The 25,784-nt window shown below is 42.1% G+C and overlaps 1 protein-coding gene across 2 annotated transcripts in view; it reads left to right on the top strand.

The window, feature by feature from the left end:
- LOC146866307 (uncharacterized) overlaps nt 1-25,784 on the top strand; it is a 292,597-nt gene that overhangs the window by 26,785 nt on the left and 240,028 nt on the right. For both annotated transcript variants that reach the window (XM_085640842.1, XM_085640841.1), the window contains exon 2: nt 8,668-8,731. In XM_085640842.1, coding sequence (XP_085496968.1) covers nt 8,678-8,731 — 54 coding nt within the window. In that variant the 5' untranslated portion in view covers nt 8,668-8,677. The remainder of the gene's footprint in view (nt 1-8,667; nt 8,732-25,784) is intronic.

Genomic DNA, 25,784 nt, shown 5'->3' with positions numbered 1-25,784 from the left:
TGCCTTTTGGAGGAGCACTAAAGGTGAACCACCTTTTTTGTGGCTCACTTTCAGTGCGCCTCCTAAAGTCATGTTTGCCTCTGTGCCCAAATAAGTAATATGGCCCGGGCGCGGAGGTATAGTGATTCCCTCATTTGCAAGGGGCCAGGCCTCTATACAAATGAGGGAAGTCCCTGTCATGATAGCACTAACAGTATTACAGAAGGGGCTGCACAAGCACCTGAGACCCTTTTTCTAAAGCCACTGTGCCCCGGGGCCGCTTAAAGCGAGCGCACATGCCTGTTGGGCTCCGAGGGCACAATGTATAGTACAGTTCCAGGAGTCACCTTAAGGTGACATGTGCCTTTAGAAAACTCTAGTCAAGGACTGCAGTGAGGAAACCTCATGAGTCCTATTTACTGAAGGAATTCAAGAGTCTCTCTTTAGACCCTGATTTTGACCTTTCCTTAATTTTACATGCTGAAAGGCCTTTTTGAACTGATGGAGAATGTTCCTCTTAAGCTGTTTTCAGCCACAGCAGTGAAGTTCCATCCTCCCATCTCTTTCTGAAAGATTGTCTGTCATCTCAACCAGGTTATTGTGCATCCCTCTTTGTACTCCAGCTTCTGATCCCTGTGAATGCCCATTGTCTTGTGTGAAGGGCAGAACATATCTGCCTTACCCTCATTGCTCAGTTTAGGATCGCTACAGATTATTTTTGAAGGGACATGTGCCTTGTTGGCCAACCATCAACTCTCCAAGAAAAATTAGCTAGTTCTACCATTTCTATTTCCTACTGGGTGGTATACAGGTTGGGTTATAAATAGATGCTGACTTTTTGGGCCAAATGAAAGGGAGGACACCAGTGGTTTTTACAGCATTACTGGATGAATTTTGCCTGACACTTACAATTCCACTAAAAGCTTCTTCAGCTGCACTGGGCTGGATTTCTGGGTTCTGCCCTGTCGCATTGGTTCTGCTGCTAGTTTCTGAGGAGAGGGTCTCTAATGTGGAAAGGACCATGATGAGGAAAATTGGTGAAATGGTAATTCTGAATGCCATAAAGGTAATCTTCATTGCACCAAGTTCTTCAAAGCTTTGTAGTTGTTGGAGTTGATCTTGTGTACATTAGTGTTAATCCCAAAGGAAGCTCTATTGAAGGGTGTTGACTCATTTACAATCACTCACATCAAAAAACAAGTTTAATAAAACCACAAATGTTGAAGGGGAATGGTGTTAAAATTGTGGCCAACTTTATTGGGATTTTTACATATCAATTTGTAAGAAACTGGGTTGTTGATTGACTGGAGTGTGAGGCCTGGTCAAGCAGCAACCACAGTCCTCGTCAGGGGGAAGGCACAAGCAAACATCATATTAACCTATGCTCAACCCCCTGATAGCTCAGCATTCAGGCTTAACGTAGAGGCTATGTATAAAGTATGTGTGCTACACTTCAAACAGCAACACATTGGTGTAAAAACACCACAAAAGGCTCACACTACAGGTTATGAAACATAGAGTTCTTTTTGATAAATAAAACAAGAAAAAAAATGACAAACATCCAATCAGTAGAACTGGAATTATGAGTTTTTAAAGATTTCATTGAAAATAGCAACAAAAAGCATAAATCACCAGCTGTAGATATCTGGCCACATCGACCAGGACAAAGTCACAAGTTGTGGTCGACCGCGATGGAGTGCGGAACGGCTACAGGGACCCACTTAGGCCTGCTATACAAAGTACTTAAAATTTGAGTTGCAGAGCATTGCGAGGATTTATGTAAAAAATGCGTTGTGCAGCTGAAGCGAAGCGTAAGTTCCGAAATGCGGTGAGACTGCAATGCAAGGTCCTGCACTACCATAGAAGATCCCATCGAAGAGGGCTTGTGATGGAAAGACCGATGTTGATTATGCAGTTTGCAGTTGGGGCGATGCGTTGGTCCCAAAGAGCTGCGTAGGTGCGATGCAAAGTCTGGCATATTCACTCAGGCTTCCATCGATGGAGAAGCAGGGGCTTGTGCCGCAGTTGCGATGTGCGCATGGGCGTTGCGTCGATCCAAGCTGCTTTGGCGGTATTGCAAGACTTTGTGATGGGTTCAAATCACACAGCGGAGGTTATGCATCGGTTATGCTTGGGGATGCGCAACCGTGAAGATGCGTCGGTGCCATTTGATCCATAGAGGCTGGCAAGCATCTTAAGCCCACTTCCAAGGGTCCAGGACTGGGGTGGCACCACTTGGCAGGGTAGACTCACAGATGGCAGACTCTAGATAAAAGCGCAAGGTTGTTGGAAGCCTGTTATGTCCCTGAGACATCAGATCAGGAGGCCAGACAACTAGCTCTTGGAGTCACTCTGGGTTCAAGAGATGCATGTCCAGCCCTTCTCACCCAGGCAAGCGCACAGCAGGCAGCAGGCTAGCACAGCAAAGCAGAAGTCCAGCAGAGTGCAGTCCAGCAGAGTGGATGTCCTTAAACAGCACATCAGTCCTTCTTCCTTGCAGAGGATCCACAGGGCCAGCAGTGTACTGAGGAATTGGTGTCTGATGTATTTGTTTTATATTCTGGTGCCCTGGTTCTGGAAGGTGGGAGAAACTTCTAGAAAGGGTCTTTGAAGTGCATGGAATTCTCTACCTCCCCTGCCCTGCCTCCAAGTTAGCTGAGGTGACAATACTGGGTTGTTAGGCCTTTTGTGTGACGGCAGGGCACAGCCTATTTAAGTGTAAGTGAGGCTGTCTAAGAGGAATATACAAAGCCCAGCTGTCATCCACGCCCAGTCATGTGACCAGAGACATGCTACATGCACTAAATGGATAAGGCAGAAAAATGCCAATCTTCTAAAAGTGGTATTTTCTGAATGGCAATTTAAAATCCGACTTTAACATAAGTTAGGATTTTAAATTGTGATTCCAGAGACATCAAACTTCAACTGGTTGTCTCTTCCATTTAGAACTTACCCTTACAAAATGAAAAAAGGGAACTCCAAAGTTATCTAATTGGAGAGATAGGCCTTGCAGTAGTGAAAAATGAATTTGAGAGTTCTTAAGTACCAGGATATGTACAACTTAAAATTACATGTCCTACTTTTTAAATGCATTGTATCCTGCTCTCCGAGCAGTCCAAGGCCTACCTTACGGGTGACTTATATGCATTAAAAAGGAAGGCTTGGTCCTGTATTTTCTTTTTATTTTGCCAGGTCGAAATGGCAGTTTAAACTACACACATAGGCTATACAATGGCAGGACTGAGACATGTTTAAATGGCTGCTTAATTGGGTGGCAGCAGCATTTAATTTACAGGCCTTGGGTGCATATAGTACTACTTTACTAGGGACTTATAAGTATATTTGTATGTTAATTGGTATAAGCCAATACCACCATATTAAAGAGAGCACATGCATTTTACCGTTTGTTAGCAGCAGTAGGGTGCTCAGAGTGCTCAGAGTCCTAAGGCCAGCAAACATGAGGTCAAAAGAAAATGGAAGAGGAAGGCAAGAAATTGGTGGGAAGACTACCCTAAAGCTGACAGGTCTAACACAATTGCAGAGCGATTATCTATAGCAATGGGTAACATAGTAAGGACTGTTTTAAGTAGCAGAGCAAGAATCAGAGTGATGGCCTTCTGTTTAGGATGCACCTTAAGGAAGCTGTGAAATGTCAATTGAAATACCACACTTACAAAACGATTTTGCAGTGTCAAACCCTGTGATTTGCAAAATCACTAGCTTTGTGGCAGCAAACCCCATTTTTAAAAATTTATAAAACCCATTTTGTAAGACAGAAAACTTTTTCCGACTTGTAAAATAGGTTACGCGACCCATACTAAATCCCAATTTGAAAGGGGTGTAAAAGGGTTGTTCCTTCCAAATTGTGATTTTGTTTGGATGTTTAAATGGTTTGCAAAGTTATGGGCTCCTGAAAGAAGGTGGTAACTGATTCACAGAGGGAGAAGGTTCCTTCCCTCTGGGAACGGAGGTGACATTTGCATCAGGAGTACACCGTGGTCCATGATGCCACTTCTTGCTTCCTCTTAAGTTTTTCCAAAACTGTTTTTTTCAAGGACCAACACCAAGGGGCATATTATCAAGACAGGCGATAAAATTATCGCCGCTTTAGAGGCTGAAAACTGCAGCTAAAACGGCGATAATGGGCTTGATAATATGCTCTATGGAATTCCAATAGAAGCCCAGGTGAGATGTCCTTCACATCTAACATGGGCTTCAATTGGAATTCCATAGAGCATATTATCAAGCCCATTATCGCCGTTTTAGCGGCAGTTTTCTGCCGCTAAAGCGGCGATAATTTTATCGCCTGTCTTGAAAATATGGCTCCAATTTCTTTACAAGGGCAAATTTATAAAACAAAATCTGATTTGGAAAGCAATGACAGTAAAATTGTTCTGTTGTCCCTTGCAGGCCAACATCCCTGTGAGTGCAGCCAATACAAGGGGGTTGCAAATTTCAAAGCAACCTAATAGTACATACGTCAGTTCGCAAAATGTAATTCTATCAGCAAAAAGTCGGTGCTTAATTTGCAGCCACTTTTTGTGACTTCAATATTTGTGCCTCTAACTCTTAGAGGCCTAACATTTCCATGCTCAAATGCATTTTGCAACGCTGCCTAAACTCGAAAACAATGCTTAATTTGTGCTTGTGGTTGCAGATGGGGAGTACTGGCACTGTCTTTTGGGGACTGGAGCTTATGCATCCTCTCAGACTTTTACCCGGCCACAGAGAGAAAGGCGCAAAAAGAGTAAAAAAAGAGATAGGAAAACAGTGGAAAAGGGAGAAATTAGGAAGGAAAACAAACCTGCAAGCATAAGATAAAGCGACAGGAAGTGCAGGGTGGTGGAAGAAGGAGGCATGAGGTGGGATCAAAACTAGGCAGCCTTGTTATTGTGCAACCCGGGCATTCGGTGTACTTCTGAGAAGAAAAACCTAAGCATTTTTTTACAAATTAAGCACTCCCAAAAATCTTGTAATCGAGCTTAGTGCCCCCTCTGGAGGTGATGCTGACTGGCTTCGGGTGACTTTTTCAGAAGGTTTTCACAAAAAGACCAAACTCAATACACTCTCTTGTTGAATCGGTATGCAGGAACTCTGCCAAGCTCCGCAATGGGCCCCCGTTTCAGTGCTTGGCTGCTTCTAATTCCAAGTAGCCGTGGACACCTGCTGCTGTGAATAGCTTCCTTGTTTGACACACAAGGTATTGGAAACTCTACGCCTCAGGCAAGATTCCTGAGCACACTGACACACACTGTACAACATTTACTGTTTTCTTCTGTTCATTACAAGTTGGACAATGAACACTGCGTAGTAAATAGAGCAGAACAAACAGACCACGGAAGTTTCTGGAATTGCTCGCATCATTTTCTAAGTTCTGGGAGGCTCATTTATACAGGAAGCGCGTTGTAACTGTCATCCTTTGTATGTTTCATTTCTCCTTAAGTTACTTTATTGCACAGAGCTGAACTAAAGAAGATTGGAAACAAATAATTGGAGTGATATCCAAAAAGAAAACTGTGTCCCAAATGTGTTTACACACGTTCAGATTAATATTGTACACACGTTTTTTTTTCTTTACAAATAAAATTCACTCAGAGGCTCATTAATAGGATTGGGGGGGGGGGCGTAGGGCAGTGCAACAAGGCACCTTGCTGCACTGCAATATACCAAAGTGAAAGGGCAGGAACAAGCCGTATTTAAGCAATATGTTGCCTTCCTGTCCTTTCTCCCTGCGCCGGCGTTGTTTCAGCAGCCTAGCGCCAACGTAGGCACCGTTGCACCATTAAGGGTGCCTCCATTGCATGTAGGATTGGTTTTGTGCAGGAAGGGGTACCTTCCAGCACAATAACAATTCTAAGAGGTGTATTCCAAAAGAGGAAAAATCAACAACAAATAAATATATTTCTCCTCGATATGCATCACCTTCGGAGGTGTACGGATTAGGCTCTTCCCCAGGTTCACATGACTTTGTAAATATGGGACAGCATTAAAATCAATGAGTGATGCTTGGGAAAACCCACTGCAGTGCCCATGGAACACCTCCTGGGTGCAGAGTAAGGCGAAGGAGCAATTCGCACTGCGTTGCCCACTCAAAGCCACGCAGGGTGCCTTTGCGTGGCTTCATAAATAGGAGATAAAAGTGCAAACCTGTGGCTAGATAACAAAACTTTTCCCACCTGGAGGAGCAACCTCCATGTGAAATCAGTGCCTTCTGTGCACAGAACTTTAAGATCCTGATTCTGAGAATAACAATCTATAGAATGTTATTTGCGAAGACTTCAAGAAACAATGAAGTCGTGACACTTACTGGGTGCTCCCAGCGTTTTGGTGCATACACAGCTTCTGAACACTGAAACTTTTCCAGCATTTACTAGAGATGTTTGATATGGTGTACTCAGTGGACATTTAACCATTGTAAATGTGTTCTATATACTTTCATAAGTTGGTTAGATGCAAAGTTTAAAAAAGGTTTTTAAACCCTACGAAACAGCAAAACATGCTCTCTATGTCACCAAAGGCTGTGAGCTGCTCTTCTGGCACCAGACAGAACTCACTCCTGATCACGTCATTCCTTACCCATTGGACATCCCGATCCACAGTGTGGGACTTCCATAAGGCGGAGAATGGACGGTGCATTATTGTATTATTTATCTGTAGGATGTCCAGCTGTAAAGAACCAGACTTCTGGTGAGAAGGCAGTAAACGCTGTATTGGTGCATACTGCTATTTCCTGCTGTCACTCAGTGATAAGGGCAACCCTGACTGGTAGCATGGAAAGCTTCTGCCTTCTCTGGGCCTGCATTCGCTGATACCTGCTATCACACCCTTTTTGGGCAGCACACCAAGCTGCAAGTTATCACTGAAAAGCTATTTAAACTTCTCCTATCTTTGTGAATTGTGAAATTTCCCAACTTTGCTGGATTCCATGTTTTAACACTTCTAGTATTCGAATACATCTTCTTTTCACACGTTTCTAAGCACATCTAAATATGTCGGTTCATCCCAGGCATATGTGGTGAAGTGGGTTTGACAAAGTGTGGGGAAAGGAAATATTTTTGAAGCATTTATTTTCCATGAATATGAAAAAGAAACAAGGCATGCATGCAGTTAAGACATATCTAATTTGTTGTTAACCTTATGAATAGGGTCAGGACATTAGAGATTCCTTTTTTTGGCACATTTATGAGGACAAACCTCTTTCCGTATAGTAAAATATAAGCACGTTTTCCCTATAATTTACTATATGGATCTCTTTTCAGCACCAGTGGTTGGCCATGTGTGGTGCTGGACTTACTTCAACTCTGATCTGGAGTACTTTACTATTACCGTTTTGGGTCCCCTTTTGTCTGTTGTATCTTTAGAAGTAAGGTTTGTGAATAAGAATGCAAATAAACTTTTGTGATTGGGTAAACGCCCATCCTGAAACCCCTCCCTGACCCACATTTAATCCCTGATTACTCCTCCCTATTCCCCTCCCCTTTAGTAGTAAGTATTCAACATTTCCCAACAACTCCCTTCTGTCCTTCCCACATTTGCTACTAAAGTGGATACTTACATGTGTGGATACTCTGCGCTCAAGGTAAAGATCTCCGCAATGAAAAGGATAGGAATGCTGGAGGCATAAACTCTACACGTAGCTTTGTGAGTAGGATTGTGCAGTATGTTTTGTAGCACTAGAAAACATACTACAAAATGCAGTTTGTGAATAGTCCCCAATGATAATACGTTTCGTTCTTAAATAAACAATAGCGACTATTACATTTTTTACTTAGAAATAATGATAACTTAATTTAAAGTTGTGCGTCTTGTAAAAAGTTATTTCACCCAAAATATCAAATGGGTAAAAACTTGTACATCATTTTTTTCTGTATTTAAAATGGTAAGAATATTTGCTATAATGTTATACCTAACACTAATACTTATGTACACACAATAAGAAGCAACTTACGGTTACATATTTTTAATTTGTTTTATGTTGTATATTTTATTTTTTTCCTCTTAGAAAGGGCGTAGCTAGCCATTCAGTTAACTCAAGGAAAGATGAACTGATTATTTGAGAAAGAGTGGAATGAAAAGTAAATGCATTGATGCACTTATATTTAATGATGGTGGTATTCAACGTGTACTTTATTGCATCCTATTATGGTGACAGTGGAGACTATACTTTTCCATTGTGAAATAAGCGAAACCATCTTCTCGGCATAAAAAGACATACCTTTCAACCACTGCGATTGCTTCCAAAATGTCTAAAATGTTTCTTGTCAATGGAACTTGCATTTATTTTCAAACCTTTAAAATCAGTGTTATCCCCGTTTAAAATAAACATACTCAGACGTTTAAAAAATGCCATAGTTTCAGCACTTTTATAAAAATTCAAATGATTAATTCTATTATTATATAATACGTTTAGGATCCTCGTGGTGTTGGCACTTCATATAATAAGAAAATTGCTGCTTTTCCATCAAGTAAATGCATTGCTGAGAAAAAAACTTTAAAAAGTCCTTCAGTGAAAAGGATATGTTGTATCGAAGGTCTGCTCCAAGCCCCACATAATGAAAGCGACAGGGGTTTTCTCTTTTCAATTGCAGATATGGAGAATTTACAGCATGCTTCTGCTAGCTTTGTGTATGCTTTATGTTTACATTTAATTCTATTTACATTTTGTAATCGTTTTTAATCTCTTTACAGTTTTAAAAACATGAAGACTCTGATCGTGTTGGTTTGTCTCTTGGGAACATCTTTAGCTGTACCAGTGAGTTTTGGATTTAACTCTATTTGTCTAATAAACAAATCTTTAGATTAATGTGATATTGTTTTGCTGATTGCATTGGCTGCTGTGTGTTTGTGATAATACTAGCAGGTAAGTATTGCACTGGAGCAAAAACTTGTTGGTAGAAATTGCAAAGACTGGATACTGAACTTAGATATCAAGAGACTCCAGAAGGCAGACAAGGTTGCAGTTGGTGGAGACATGGTTGGCAATGAAGGGGGTTAGATGCACAATCACACATTTGCAGTTTGAGGTATGAAAGAGAACAGTATCAAAACACAAGCTCTATAGCAGGGATTTAATACTTAGCTGAATTGATTGCATCAAACTCTAAGGGAAATATTTACTAGGAAACTGTCCGAGTGTGGTGTTAAGCGAAGAAGGCTAATGTCACGCTCTGACAGTTTCCAAATGCAGGGAGGCGCTGTATTCACAAGAATATGGTGGACCCCTGCTTTTACCTTAGTGCTGGCGCTAAATTTAGCTGTCTATCGCCAGTATAGGCACTCTTGCTCCATTGTGCAAGGGTACCTGCATTGCAGGGAAAGATTGTTTATGTGCAGGAAGGTGTCCCTTCCTGCACATAAACAATCCAGAATGGCGATTAGGAAATTCGGTGGGTGCCACATTGCACAGCACAAGTAGAAGTTGCAAATCATCATTTTTAAATGATTGTTTATGTGCAGGAAGGGACACCTTCCTGCACATAAACAATCATTAATGGTGCTTTGTGTTTCTATGTGTGCTACACAATGCAGCACATATAGAAACAGCAAAACCGAAGAGAAATTAAGCATTTCTCCTTGTTTCGCCATGTTAAGACCAGGGTTTTTTTTTTATCTTAATTTTGGCACTGCCTCCAATTTACGCTATCATATCAATGGGAAGTTCATGAAAATATTAAAGGCCACTGCTGAAGAGAAGTCCCAGGAGTCTGAGAAATCTACTTTCTGAAGATGTTAACAATAGGTAGAAAAGCCATTCAAGGAGAAAAGCTTCCTCAAGTTGACAGGGACATCTTCTTCAATTACACGAAAGAGTTCGAGAATCCGGTTAGAGCAATAGATATGTTTTCTCCACAGATAGAGCCTTGGAGGATTAGATGCTAAGAAGGAGTTTGAACGTTGGTGAAAATGCTTTTTTCATTACTGGACAGGATGTGTTTTCCATCCCGCTTCATTTGGTTAATTAAGGCATTATATGCTAGATTACCTGCCTCTGTTTTAAGAAACTTTGAAGTGTTGGTTCAATATCTATTTGCAATGGAACACATCTGGATTGACCTTCCAATCCCTTCTTTTGAATCTTTCTTGGAACTTTTAGCAATAGCAATCTGAACAGCTCCAGCTACATTTCCTACAACCAACAGAATGGATAAGCTCAATTATATGCAAATACAATGGTGTGGTTTGAGACAATATAAACCAAGTATTATGGTTAAATGTTTGCTTTTACTAAGTGTGGTTATTATTGAATAAATTCAAGTAAATTGAGACCCTACTGTTTAACAGTTTAACCAATATGAAGCCAGTGGTTTTAGGAATAGGTTACTCAAAATCCTGCTAAAATATTTGGGTGACAAAAATGGCAGTGAACTATATGATCATCTTTTCTTCTACTGTCCAGAAAAGGCATGACCTTAATGCAAAGAAACATATTCCTCTCTACATTATGAACAGAATAACCTTACTTAAATTGTCTCTTCTTTCCCTTTTAAGGCCTCAGCAAGCTACTTATTGTTTCCAAATACAGATTATACTTAGATAGGGCTTCTTTGTCAGCACTTTGCTCATAATTGGATGTCTTTGTTGTCTATCGCACAAGTCTGCTCTTGATTTGATAGATCTCCATATTCTTGCGTTTGTCGTACCAAGGAGCATTTCAGTGTCACAATATTCTGACTGGAGGAGATGTAGCCTTCCACTGCTGGCTTTACAGAATTTTTCCTGTTTTTCTATTCGGCTCTCCATATAATTGATTTATTCCCAACTGGAATATTTAATTTGCTTATAAGTCCCTAGCAAAGTGGCACACCATGTACCCAGGGCCTGTAAATTAAATGCTACTAGTGGACCTGCAGCCCTGATTGCGCCACCCACTTAATTGGCACATTAAATATGTCTCAAGCCTGCCATTACAGCCTGTATGTGTGCAGTCGTGAACTGCCATGTCGACCTGGAAAAATATCCCCTTTTCCAGGCCAAAAACCTTCCCTTTTGATACATATAAGTGACCCCTAGGGTAGGCTGTATAGAGCCCAGAGGGCAGGGTGCAGTGTATTTAAAAGGTAGGGCATGTTTAATTAGTTTTTCACTAATGCAAGTCCTACCTCTTCAATAGAATAATATTGGAGTTACCTTATTACATTTTATACGTGAAATTTCCATATGAGAGCAGGTAACCCCAAGATGTATGGTGTCTTTTGAATGGTAATGAGAAATTCTAAATTATGGTGAAGTCAGATTTTAAATTAAAAGTTTAAAAATACCACTTTTGGAAAGGTGGCATTTTCCTTCTTAGCCACTCCGTGTCTGCAGTCAGTCTATGGGTCGCATGACAGGGTATAGTTGACAATTGGACTTTGTGTATTCCTCATAGACAGCCACACACAATAGAGAGCTTAGGTGTGCCTAGATGGGCCATGAATTCGCAGGATGGGAGGGATCAGCTGGGCACAGGCTTACCTACACTTGAATAGGCTGAGTCCTGCTTCCACACAAATAACTGTATACACCCTGTAGGTAATCTGGAACAAGGGCAGGAGAGGCGACAGGGCACTTGTGCACTTCAAACAAAAGCCTCTAGAAGCTTCTCTCCCACTTCAAAGACAGAACTGTCTATAAATATTGGACCTCATACACCAACTCTTCAGTATACTTTTGGACATATGGATACTCTGCCAAGAAGAAGGACTGCTGTGCTGCTGAAAGGACTTCCACTCTGCTTGACTGATGCTCTGAAGGAACTGCTGTCTTGCTCTGCTGGCCTGCTGCCCTCTTGCCTGGGTGACATGGACTGGACTTGCATCTCTTGAACCCAGAATTCAGAGTTACTCCAAGGACTAGTTGGCTGGCCTCCTGATTATCAGAAGCCTCAGGGACACAACAGGCTTCCAACAACCTTATACCTGGGAGTCCTGGACAAATGTAAGTGGATTTAGCAAGCCATGTGGATCCAGCGGAACCGACACATCTGCTTCACTACACGGAGCAAACTCTGGCAGAACTGATGCATCTCTGCTGCTGCGTGGAGTCAACCCATCACAAAGACTCACATCCCTGACGCAGTCTATTGGAACTGCCACCACATGACACACCTTCAGCGCAGGACCATGCACACCTCGTAATCAGAAGTCTCATCGACGGGCTCCACATTGCAGCCTCACAGTTCTTCAGAACCAACGCATTACTTCAGCGGTGCGATTCATCCTTGACACCGGGCTCCACATTGCAGCCTCACCACAACCAGAACCAACGCATCACTTTGGCTTTGTGACGCATCTTTGATGTGCATCCTTGCAACACTCCGCAAACCAGGATTTAAGGTTTCTTTGTTCAGCTAGCTTAACTGGGACTCTGTAACCGGTCCATGCTTCATTGTGGTCATCCTGAACTTGTGACTTTGTCCCAGTCTGGCGCGACCAGATATCCACAGTTGGCTCTTTATGCTTTTTGGTGCTATGTTTGGTAAAATCTTTAACATTGCATAGCTTCTGTTCTACTGATTGAATGTTTGTCATTTTGGTCTTGTTTTATTTATGAAAGAAAGTTTTATTATTCTAACTTGATGTGGGATCATTTTTATTTGGTGTGTTCACTTTATTAGTGCTTGAAGTGTTTCACAAATACTTTACACTTTGCCTGTAAGTTACGCCTGACTGATCTGTGCCAAGCTACCAGAGGGTTAAGCACAGGATACTTTAGAGTCGGCTTGTGCCTCATCCTGACAAGGATTGCGGTTCCTGCTTGACCAAAGCCCACACCCAGGTCAACCAACAACCCAATTTCTTACAAATATATGTAGGCATTCCACCTGCAAAGTGCTGCCAGTGCTGGGAATCTCCATTTGAAGCACTGTCTGTTTTTCAATTTTTCATCTTTTAATTTTTCGTACTAATGAGGCTTAATGCCATGTTCTGACAGTAAAGTACAATTTAAAGAATGGTACCTGTACATAGAAATGCATGTGCATGCTTGCATCATTAAGCACGTGTATACATGGCCACGATGCACGTGGATGTCTCATGAGTCATGCCCATGTGTGCATCGTGACACATGCACATGCATTGGCTGCTATCTTTGACTGATGATTCTAATAGAAAACCCATTGCAAGTTTACTTACCATGCATGCAGTTGCATCATAATATAGGCGTTTATATAGTAATGGTAAGGAAAAATGCATTGGCAAAGAAAGTAGCTAGGCATTTTAGTGTAAATACATATTGGTTTTGCCAAAGCTTGTTATTTTAGCATTTTCAGCAGTACCTTGCCTCCTTCAGACCAAACATTTAGTCAAAATAGAGAGTTCTATTAGCAGGAAACAGGAAAACAGCCCTAATTATTTATATAAGAGTATCCATGAGGGCAATCTAGCATTATCTTTTATGTATACATTCATTCATACATACATACATGATTATACATACATAAATATTTGCTATAATACTGCATCTTTGCACATTTTATTAGAGTTGCTCTTCCAGAACACCAACTTTAAGCATTTATTTAAAAGATAATCTGTGTCTATAAGAGTGCAATATCCTTCCATATTATAAAATTGTTTGCTTACCAAGGACTCTTTCTCTTAAGGAGTTTGTCAGATTTAGGAGAATTTACCAAGCCCTTTTTTCAGATCATTTTTCAGGTGTCAGATAATGGCAGACGTTTGTAAATACAATCAAAATGAGAGGGCCCCACACAGCAAGGAGGCAAGGCACCATTAACACAGTAAGAATAATCATTCCCCTTGGGAAGTATAATAATAATACCACCACAACTTACTACCTTCACTCTATCACAGACACAGAGTTAGTTGCTCATTAACCAAAAACCGAAACCCTAGTATCACTACAGTATTGAAAAGACACTAGATAATCAATGAGTTTGTTAAAAAAGAATTTATTAATGTGCTAGAATTGTGAGCAAATATTGCAATAAAAATATTTAGAAACACTTTGCAAAATTAAAAGCAATTCCCCATTTTAGAAGCTAGTTAAAAAAATCTTCACAATTTCCACATTGCCACATAATATTGACAAATAAAACTCATAGACTGTGTAACAGATTGATATGCAATATTGGGAGTGGCACAAAAAGGCACAATAATGGGCTTTTGCATGTTACTGTTCTGTATCCACATCATACATGATACTTGAACTACAAACCATCAGTCACTGTATCAAATCTGTTATCAGATCCATTCTTTACTTTGACCTCGTCGATGTATTTCAGTGAGTATTTATGAATATCACCACCTTCAAGACAACATTTAGAATCTCCCACAACAAGTGCAAAGGGCTAGAAACCTTTCATTGATGAAAGGAAGGGTTTCCCGTTGGAGCCTGTCTGATGCTTCTGATTTTACAGCCAGGCTCTCACTGCTAACGTTATCAAACGTTAAGATCAAGTCCTGGTATGGGAAGACTCAGTGCCAGTCCATGAATGCCTTGGTCCGATCTCACTTGACTCATTTGACACCATGAATTGAGACCCAGGATAGGAATACACAATGGCGTCAAAGCCGCCGGCAGAAAAACGGAAGGTACATGGTGTCCCCGGCTAAAAGTATCCGTACGAAGTAAATGAAAAACAGACATTCACGGTTGTGAGAAGAACTACATTCCCTGGCTCTTGTACAACAGTCAAGTGAGATCAGACCAAGGGATTCAGTAACATCAGTAGCACAAAGACATTAGAACACTTTATTACTTTATTTTAAAAACATTTAGGCCTAGGGAGGTTAAAGATTTGACCGGAATCACATGATGTGAAGCTGACGCTGAGACTTGAACCTAACTCCCCAATTCAATAGTTGGGAGCTCTTCTACATCTCCTCATCTAAACATTTATTTATCTCCCCACAATGGAGAAGCTTAGATGCATTGTTCCCACCCAAAGATTGATGGCATATGAAATTTTTTATACATATCCCTCTTAGGGATACAGTTACCATTTTCACACTACTCGTAAGGTGAAGGACGACATGTTAAAGCACGAAATGCTCTTCCTTATGGAAGAGCCATCACTCTTTTTATTGTTCTCACAGAGAGAAGAGCTATTTCTACTAATTGTGAAATTTGTACAACAAAAAACAATGACATGTACATTTTGTAGGCTCCTTCATTGAGCAGACCTCTATCTAACTGTTGTCTCTTCATGGCAGAAGAGGGCAGCACTCATAATTCAGTAAGTCTCCAAAATGATGCGTCACAAATATAACTTATCATGGCTTCCACACAGAGTATACTGACTTCTATATTCTTTCTGAAGCTATAACTCAACTGGACAACACAATTGCAAAGCGTTTCTATGCTCAGTCTTATGATGTGTACACTCAAAAAGTGGATTGCACTGTAAACGTTACCAAACCTCTGCAAGGCGTTGAAGTTACTTTTGGGAAACAACCAAAGTAGACATTAGGAGAGTGTGGAACTGCATGTTTTACATGAACTGTTAAAAAATGTATCAAAATCTTGTCAAATTACACTACTGTTATGGCCTGTCTTTTCATGTAGTACTGGTCAGTGTTGTGACTGGCTGTAGCTATGGGCATTTAGAATGTATGACATCAGGATGGAATCTGACAGTAGGTCATACTGCCGCTGATGCATTGGAGGATGGTTGTGTGGTGCTACTGTTCATGGTTACTGAAATAAACTTCAAACATTCACAGTGGATTTGTGTATTTATTTCAACTTAACAACACAACAAATTTTGGCAATGAGCAATCCTGTCGCTGATGGGACCACTAACCAGGTTGAATTGAGCTGGCCTCACAGCTCAATTTCATGAAGACTACAGATGACTCTGAAGGGCCTAAGATGAAGCCCCTGCGCTGTGACCTTTGTCGATCAATGTTCACTGTGAAGCAGGCTGCGATTTCAGAGGAGGAAAGGATACCAACCCGAGGCCATACCCCCACCCACTGCAATGATATCTTGAGATACACAGTTGCTGCAACTTCTCTCAGGCAACACAGCACTGGTGGTTGTGGTGGGAGCAAGTAGAAGCTGTGAGTTTTTTTTCACTTCTTTTCCAAGTTTTGTGAGTTTTTTGATGTGGTCAGTTATTGATTGTGCAATACAGATCTTTGTATAAATTATAACAGGCTCACCCAGCAATGGCTCACCTTGATCCTGGATCCCTGTGACTGCCATTGTGATGTGAGTGGATTGCTGAGCCAGAGCAACATTCTGAGGGGATGGTCTCTGCACATCTTGTCCTGTTGGTCACACCACCATTCTCGGAAGACAGTGCATGTGACATGAGCTAAAGATACACCAGGCACACCCAGCATGCCAGCAAATTCCTGCTCAGTGGTACACCGGTGTCATTTGGAATTGGGAGTAGGAATGTATTGGCGCTTTATGGTGATCGATACAAGAACTCTCACCCAGGACAGCAGTGAACTCTGGTGAATAATTGTTTTTCTCTGAATTGCATCGTTGTTTTTCCTTACACGCTTGGTTGGCATATACACAGTTTATTCAGCTTGGTTTACTTAGTCATGGTAAACATTAACATGTCTAAACAATGTAGCCATAGGCGGAGAACAGCTCTTGCCAGCCTAGAAACAAGATGTTTCACTCCAATACCTTGGTCTAAAGGGACGAACATATATGAAAGCTCAGAACAATTGTCAGTGGGTTCTGAAGATGGGGAGCCTGGGATTTATTTGAGATGTCAATGACGATGCTTGAGAAACACTTTAGAAGCTGGATACACATTTTCTTGAAAAGGCACAATTTTTTTTCAAGAGCGCAGGGTAGAACAGAGAGAGTAAAGAAACAAGCAAACAAGCACACACTGGTTCTGGAGAAACTGCTGACCAAAAACCCTGGTCTCAAAGAGGCTGTTGGGATGGTGGAATCTATGAAGAATGCTTCCAGTTGGGTTCAAGAGATCCGCAAGATCCAGATGGAAGAACATATAAGTGTGATTGAAGCAAAAAAGGAGGTGTTTAGTAAAGGCAAGGTGCTGGCTGTAGGAGCCAAAACAACAGTGCTAAGGGTTCCCAAATGAGTTTGGACAATATTTTTTACCACAATTGCTATAGCACACGACAATTATAATAAACCAGGGAAGCTGGTATCCAGAATATGTTTGAACATGTCAGAAAATTAGAGTCCATCAATAGCTTTGGATTTGCACTTGCACGTTTCTTTAATATATCTTCTTGAACAATCCAGAAATGTGTGCACAACAGCCGACACGTGTTTCGTTCTAAAAGGACTTTTTCAAGGCTAGAAGCAATTCGACCGATCCATTCAAGAAATCCATGAATCGTCAAAATATCAATCCAAGGCAATGTAGGCCAACCGGGTGTTGTAAATCCCTTAAGGTATAAAGGTGATCCTTCTCCCCGACAACAAATGGCAGGCGTAAGAGATGCACGCCAAAAACAGGTCCTGATAAGCCCGTAACGAGGTCTTCATGGAAATGAACTCCAGGTGTGGAGGAAGCTCTGGATTGTTCAAGAAGATATATTAAAGAAACGTGCAAGTGCAAATCCAAAGCTATTGATGGACTCTAATTATCTGACATGTTCAAACATATTGTGGATACCAGCTTCCCTGGTTTATTATAATTGTCGTGTGCTATAGCAATTGTGGTAAAAAGTTTGAGGAGTCCTGAGAGCCTTCCTTGTCTCATTTTGGATTTCCGTTTTATCCTCCTAATAAGCAGAGGTGGATGTTTTGCTTGAGAGCACCGTGAAGACTAATCGTATGAAATATAACTGTTTTCCTACACTCTTTCTTTAAATGGATGTGCATGTAAATGTTCTGGCAAGCTTCTGCTTGGTTCTTTGTTGTTAGAGTTTGGACAATATGGAGGTGAAATGTTACAGGTGTGGGAGTACTTCACACTTGTTCAATAGTTTGAATTGCTCTGCCAGGAATGTTCTATGTAAAAATGTGGAAAAAGGGGCTTTTTCCAGAGTGTGCAAGGGTGGAAGAATGAATGTGGTTGAGGATGAGGCAGAGTTGGAAGGCAAAGTTGTTTGAATGGTAACAGAGGGGAGTGTCATTGATGGTGGTAGTATGAAGATGCCCAAAGATGTGGTTGACATTAGACCTTTAGGTTTCTGGTGGACTCTGGTTCTCCATACACGATGGTGGGGGATCAGCACTGGAATTAATATTTTGGAGGCAAATGGATTCAACTGATACCTTGTACAGAAACCCTGTGGGTTATGGTGGGGCAAAGATTGATGTTTTGGAAAGCACAGTACTGGAAATTAAATTTCAAGAAAGAAAAATAGTGGGCAAGCTGTATGTTGTGAAGCATGGTGACAATCTATTGAGCTGGAGATACCAGGGCAACATGGGTATTGTGCTTAGGTCCAATACTTCGAAGCCGAATATGTTAGTGGTGAACAATGGTAATGATTGTGTGTTGGTAAATGATTTTGCGAAATTATTTGGGGAAAAGTTGGGTCTATTGCATGGTTTTGAACACAACATTATGCTGTGTTTAAATTCAGGAAAGTGACGAATTTGATGCAGGAACCTTTGAAGTGTGAGTTGGAGGAGCTGTTGAAATTGGGAATTATTGAGGAGCAGGAATCCTCAGAATGGCTTGACCCAGTGGTTCTTGCTCCCAAGGATGGTGGGCAAAGCAAAGTATTTGGATGTGTGGACCTCAGAAGACTGAATAAACATGTTTGGGTCGATTGTCACCCTCTTCTCCAGAGTGCCAGGGTGTTTAGTAACATGGATTTAGGCTCGGCCTACCACCAGGTTCCTTTACATGATGAATCACTGCATCTCACATCATTTGTAACACCCTAAGGAGGTTACACGTTTTGAAGGATGCCCTTCGGGTTAAAATCTGCAGCTGCCTGCTTTCAGAGAGTGATGAATAGGGGTTTAGAGGGAATCCCACAGGTGTTATTCTTACAGGATGGCATTTTGGTGCATGGGAAGGATAAGTGCGAACATGACAAGATTTTGAAACAGGTATTGGGGAGATTTCAGTCTTCGGGTCTGACCGTGAAGAAGGACAAGTGCATAATTGGTGTCACGGAAGTCACTTATCTTGGGCACATGATCTCTGTGAAAGGTATGAGTCCCAAGATTGATCTGGCAAGGAGTATTGTGCAGGCCCCCACTCTTGTAAATAAGGATCAAGTCAGATCCTTCCCTGGGTTGGCTAAATTTTGATCTAAGTTTGTAGCAAAGTTTGCAACTGTGGTTCAACCGTTGATGAATTTCCTCCGGGAAGGTGTCGTTTTTTCATGGTCAGCTGAAATAGAACTGGCTTTCCAGCCATTTAATTCAACTATGGGGAAACTTCCTACCTTGGGACATTTTGGTGTGTGTAATAAGACCATCTTAACAACTGATGCCAGTTTGAGGGGGCTGGGTGCAGTTCTGTCACAGGTAGTCAAAGGAGAACATAGGATTGTGGCTTTTGCTTCACGGTCCTTGAGAGGAGTGGAAAAATGATACTTTGTGATAGAGTGTAAGGCTTTGGCAGTGCAATGGGTTGTGTAGCATTTTAGATTTTACTTGTAGGGAATACCTTTTATTGTAAGGTCAGATCATCATCCTCTGGTGCAGTTTTTCACATGCAGGGAACAGGCCAGTATGACACCAAGAATCAAGAGGTGGATGGAAGGAATGATGGAGTACAATTTTCAAGTGGAGTATTTCCCAGATGAACGGAATGTAGTGGCAGATTGTTTATCAAGGCTACATATAGCGGGTGGAGATGAAACTGAGAAATTAACAATATTAAAGGAAGCTGTAAATGTGTCATTGGTAAAGGAAAGGGTGATAACATCACATGAGTGGTAACAGGCCAGAGGTAATTATGAGGTTTGCAAGATGTTATCTGAGTTGGTGATTAAGGGTTGGCCAGAACTGAAGGATGTGCCTAGCCAATTGAAAGGATTTTGGAATGTGAGGAGAGAATTGAGTTTCATTGATGGGTATCTGTTTAGGGGCATACGTTTGGTGCTGCCTGTGGAGTTGCGATCCTAGGATGCTTGTTTCCAGTCCAGGGAGGACCTGGCTTTGCAGCTCGGGCAGGACGGTTCCCATGAGGCACAGGGTCAAGACTGATTTGGATATGGCTGGGTTCAAACTGGAATGGCATGGTGAGCAGAAAACGATGGATTTAGGCCCAGATCTCTGTACTGGGGTGAATGTATGACAATGTTCTGCATTCTGTCCATCAACTGTTGTTTTTGCATTTGTCACCCCAAGTGGGACGGGTATGCTCAGACGTGTGTCCCGTGCTCTCCATGCCACTGGAATCAAGCTATCCTGGCTGAAGAGGGGTGAAACCCCGAAAACGGTCCTAGGATGCTTGTTTCCAGTCCAGGGAGGACCTGGCTTGGCAGTTCGGGCTGGACTGTTCCCATGAGGCACAGGGTCAAGACTGATTTGCAAATGGCTGGGTTCAAACTGGAATGGCATGGTGAGCAAAAAAATGATGGATTTAGGCCCAGATCTCTGTACTGGGGTGAATGTATGACATTGTTCTGCACTCTGTCCATCAACTGTTGTTTTTGCATGAGTTGCGAGATGTTAGAATCCGGGTTCTCTGGTTGGCACAGGTAGGTACTTGTGACAAGCAGGGAACCTTTCCTCTAGTCAGGATGAGGGGTTACATTACTAAAACAACCTCTAGGTAGCTTGGCGTGAGCAGACAAGGCTTATCTCAGAGCGTTATAGGTTAAGCATTTGTGAACACATACAGTAACCAAGTGACAACACTACAAATGGACACCACACAGGTATTTATATTAAAAAGAAGGAATCTTTATATAGGATTATCACAAGACCATTAAACAATTAAAAATACACAATACGGTTGCTTAGTTGGTAGAAGATTGCTTAGTTTCTCTTAAGTTCCTAAATGCAACACTTTAAGTCAATGTACCTAAGATGCGACACGCAGGGCAACGAAAGTGTTGCAGCGATGCAGTTGCGTTGAAGTTCTTGGTGCAAAAGAAATAGAGACGGGATCTCCCAGATGCGTTATGCTTCTCCGATGTTGCGAGAAGGCTCACTCGATGCGTCAGCTACAGCGGCGTCACCCTTGACGAGATGCGACGACAGCGGCCTTGGCAGCGGCACTCTTCTCTGACGTTGCGAGACGCTTACGCTCGATGCGATGCTGCAGTGTCGACACCCCTTCTGCGAGATGCGACGACAGCGGCTCCAATGGCGGCACGCTTCTCTGTGGATGCGAGGCGCTTTTCTGGATGCGGTGCAATGCGACAACTACGATGGCTGCGACGGCGACACGCTTCCTCCTCGATGCGAGACTCTCCTCTCGATGCGGTGCAATGCGACAGCTACAATGGCTGCGATGGCGACACGCTTCTTTGGCATTGCGAGACACTTCTGGAATGATGCGAGACGCTTCCGCTCGATGCGATGCTGCAGCGGCGACACTCTCTGCGAGATGCGACGACAGCGGCTCCGACGGCGGCACGCTTCTCTCCCTTGCGTCGCGCTGCCATCTCCTTGCGACATGCAGTCCCTCAGAAGGCCCAACAACAGCAGCTGGCACTTCCAAAAGACTTTGGGGAGCTGGGGATGAAGTCCACTGGTCCTGGGACTTCGTTCAGGGGGCAAGCTCAGTTCAAGCCCTTGGAGATCTTTAAGCACAAGTTGAAATAAAAGTCTTTGTAGTCTTTTCTCCTCTCCTTCAGCAGCAAGGCAACCACTGCAGGCCAATCCCCCAGGTCAGGGACAGTTACTCCTCCTACAGCTTTCCCAGTTCCTTCTCTTCTGGCAGAGGTTCTTCTTGTTTCAGCAGGATATGATCTAATTTCTTGGGAGCAGGGTCCCAATACTTTTACCCCTAATTCCTTTGTTCCTCTGGGGTTGAGGGGCCTTTGCCCAGTCCAAACCAGTTCTTGAGCACTCTGTTGACATGACTCTGCCTTTCTATTCAGGGTGCAGGGCAGAGACATCAGCCGCTCCGCAGGAGGTGGAGCCAGCATTGTGGTAGCAGAGCACAACCCTATTCAGAGCCCAGGTGTACTCCTCCCGCCCATCTGACTGCCAATATTCCTATTCACCACCAGGCTGCCTAGCCCTGCCCCTCTGGGTTTCCCCAGCCCTGTCACTCACACAACCAGACAGGCAGATCCACATCAAAGCAGAGGCGGGCTGAAATGGTCAAGCAAGCAAATACCAACTTTCTAAAAGTGGTATTTGCAAACACAGAATATTAAAATAAACTTTACTAAAAGATGTATTTTATTATTCTGAGTTCAGGCATACTAAACTCGAATTTCTACCATGTTCACTGGGTCTGTTAGGATCATAGGATGTAACAATTCTAACAGCCCATTCTGGCCTATGGAGAACAGGTAGCCTTACAATAGTGAAAAACGAAAATTGCTGTCATTCACTATTAGGACACACCACACACATCAGGGCTTGTCCTACCTTATGCTCACAATGCACCCTGCCATAGGGCCTACCATAGGGGTGACTGATATGAAGTTAAGGGAAGGTTTAGGGACTGGCAAGTTGGTGCACTTGCCCAGTCAGCATGACAGCACTAGACTGCACGCAGGTTCTGCAATGGCAGACCCTATATACATTTTACCAGGCTGCTTCTGTGGGTGGCACAACCAGTGCTGCAAGCCCAATAGCAGCATTTGTATTTACAAGCCCTGGGCACTCCTGGTGCACTTTACTGGGGTCTGACAGTAAACCAAATAAACCAATCATGGAATCCAACCAACATATACATTTTAAATAGGGAGCACTTGCACTGTGGCACTGGTTGGCAGTGGCAGTGCTCTGAGCGGCCAACACCATAAAAACACATGAGGCACAGCGACAAAAAGTGGAAGGGAGACTCACGCCAAGGTGCCAGGTCTAACACGAGAAAAGACCATAAATTTGGGGCATGAATGTCACTTAATGAGGAATTTGACAAAGCCTCAGATATGAGAGACATACTAGTGGCCAAGTTAAGATAGACGGGTTGAACATGTGGTCAAAAATTGCCGGTTCTGTGCCCTGAACGATAAAAGCAAATTAACGCATGCTGCACCACTCTCCCCGATGGAGATACCCATGGAGCCTTGAAAGAAGTAAGGTGTGGACATAATTGACCCTTTTGAGTTGTTGTCGGCCAGAGAGCGTTATGTCCTGCTTCTTGTATACTATACCCCCAAATGGGTAGTAACTTGTGTGTGTGGTTATTACTGCTGTTATGACTGATTTTCTTAGGGATAAGTTCACGTGTGAAGGTGTCCCGGTCGTGCTTGACACAGACAATGGAGTGTAATTTATCTCTTCCACGAAGAAGGAGTTTTTGTGGCAATAAAGACAAAGAATGTTCCTCTTAGTTTAATTTCAGGTCCAAGAGAAGGGGGAGAGAACCATGCAAAAACGATTAAAGACCTCTGGCTGACCTATATTTCTTTTAAGAATAGCCTATGGCTTATGTGCACCCCACAAGAAGGAAGCTTTTCCTTTCTATAGTGAAATCATATAGAAATGGCAATTTTTATTGGAAAAATATAATTTTTTAATATTTATTTATTGTTTTTCATTTTCAAAATGTGAGAATTCATTTATGAACGTATTGGATTCACAAATCACAAAATTACATAATGTACCTAATTCAAAAAATGTGTTGACATAAATATACAAAAATTAAAGTCTAAGACAAGTCAACTCATTATAGCTACCATACCCCAGCATACTCATGCATAACCACAACATACTCACTCCATATCATACCAATCATTCAACCTAACGTACATAATGTGAATTAAAAGTACAATTTGACGACACAGTGGGGTTCCGACAGTGAAAGAGATCACTAAATCATTTCATTTGCAGCATAGAGACATTTCATCAGTTACAGCAGTGTATAGAAATCACTGTATCATTTCATTGTTGTATGCAAACGTCACAACTGTCTCTTTTCCTATATGTTGCACTGAGCGGATTCCCAAAGGAAAATGGTCAACGTACGCTTCGGTGGGACACACATTCTTTTCACCACCTTCATCAGGACCAATATTTAAATTGTACAGTTATAATAAAATATAGAAGCAGGGGTATCTGAGGGAACTTTTATTCAGTCCTAACTATGGCTCAATTCATTAAAGGCCACTATGAGAACCGCGAAATCCTCTTCTCATTACTCAAAAATGAAGATAGAGATGCATATGGAACTGATTGATTCGTAGGTATACAATATTCGGTCATTAATTTCGTCAGGAGTCAGTCCATTGTACAAAGTGCCATGGCTTCGTGAAAATCCCAGTACTTATATTTTCCAAAGTATGTGTTTGATTGACGTGTAGAAAATCACAGCGTGGTGTCAGCAGCACCCGTAATGCACTGGAGTTTTTGAGTACCTTGACCATTCAGCATCACAGAACGACTCCTTTCACACCCAAGGCCAATGGTCTTGCAGAAACAATGAATAGGATTGTTAAATCTTGTGCTCAACGGGTGGTGGATAGTGGTTCATCTTTGAGGGAGGTTTTGAGGGAAACATGATGGGTGCATCGGAATGCTCCTAATGAAGTCACATTGAAGTCACCTTTCCAAATGTTGAAGGGAAGAATTCCTTGCTCGGAACACAAGCTGGCATGATTGAAGGTGGTGGGTTAATGTGAGGGAAGGAACATGAAGAAAGAAGGAAGAAAATGGTTGCAGGAGAAAGGACAAAACTACCAGAGAAAATGCAAGGCAAGGTATGATGAGAGGAATCTTGTGAACAATGTGGGATGAAATGTTGGAGATGTGGTGTTGATGAAGAAATCAGGGCTTGCCAAGAAGGGCTTGTCTAAGTTTGTGGGGCCTTTCAAAATAAAGGAAGTGAGGAGGAATGTGGTGGTGAGGGAGACTGGGAATGTACAGAGCATGTCCCTCCTGGTGGGCATAGAAGGTTCGGTCAGTGAATGGGGTAGCGGCACTGCTGCCACTGCTGGGACCACCACCCCTGCTCCTGGTGGAAGGGGTGTTCAGGAGAGAAGAAACGCAGTGAGGCTAGTATGATGGAAAGACCACGAGGTTGATTGGTGTGCATAATATAAGATTTGATGGTATTTGTAGACGTTCTCAGTATGGTAGCCACCATGTTATCGCTGCATTATTGTTGTGTTTTTGGTTGCTGATTGTTTTGTTATTCTTTATTAGGTGGGTTGTGTTTCTGGTTTTCCCATTGAGTCTAAGTTATGGGGAGGGAGATATTTTATGGTCTGTCTTTTTATGTAAGCATGGCCACATTGGTGTGCTGGGGTAAATATCGCATGCATGACCTGAACCAGTCCTGGCCTGCATTTCGGTTTTCCTGTATGAACCATATTTCGGATAATAATATTTGAAGGACCAGGAAGCCTGGTGCAACCTATCTTGAATATGGCAAGTGCATGGGTATGCACAAGCCACCCTTAGCGCTTTTGCATGTTCACATCAGCTGAACACATGGAGAAATGTGGACTTCTTTTTAATCCATGCAGCCACATGCAAAATGCAGTTTTGTCAACACAGCTTAAAAAAACTGTTTGACTAATATATTGTGTTTTTTTTAAAAATATAAGCAAAAGAATAATATTTTAATAAGTGCTTAAACAGAAGAGTGACGCAAATCAATTAACATTCATTTGACGAGAGACTTGTAATTAGCAGTTTACTTGGGTGACTAAAAACGAGTAACAATTGGTGACTTGATTAGATCTGATATGAGGAAAATTGTATATTTCGTTAGGTTCAGTTTGAGTATCTAGCATTTATAGAAAGCACTGACATTGCTCTGAGTTACATTGTGTTGTTTCATTCATGTGAAAATAATGATGAAAGAAGAACCAATCCCTGTT

The sequence above is a fragment of the Triturus cristatus genome, chromosome 2_1, assembly GCF_964204655.1.
Source record: "Triturus cristatus chromosome 2_1, aTriCri1.1, whole genome shotgun sequence".
Classification (NCBI taxonomy): domain Eukaryota; kingdom Metazoa; phylum Chordata; class Amphibia; order Caudata; family Salamandridae; genus Triturus; species Triturus cristatus.
Note: the sequence above shows the minus strand (reverse complement) of the source record. Positions and strands in the feature narration are given on the sequence as shown.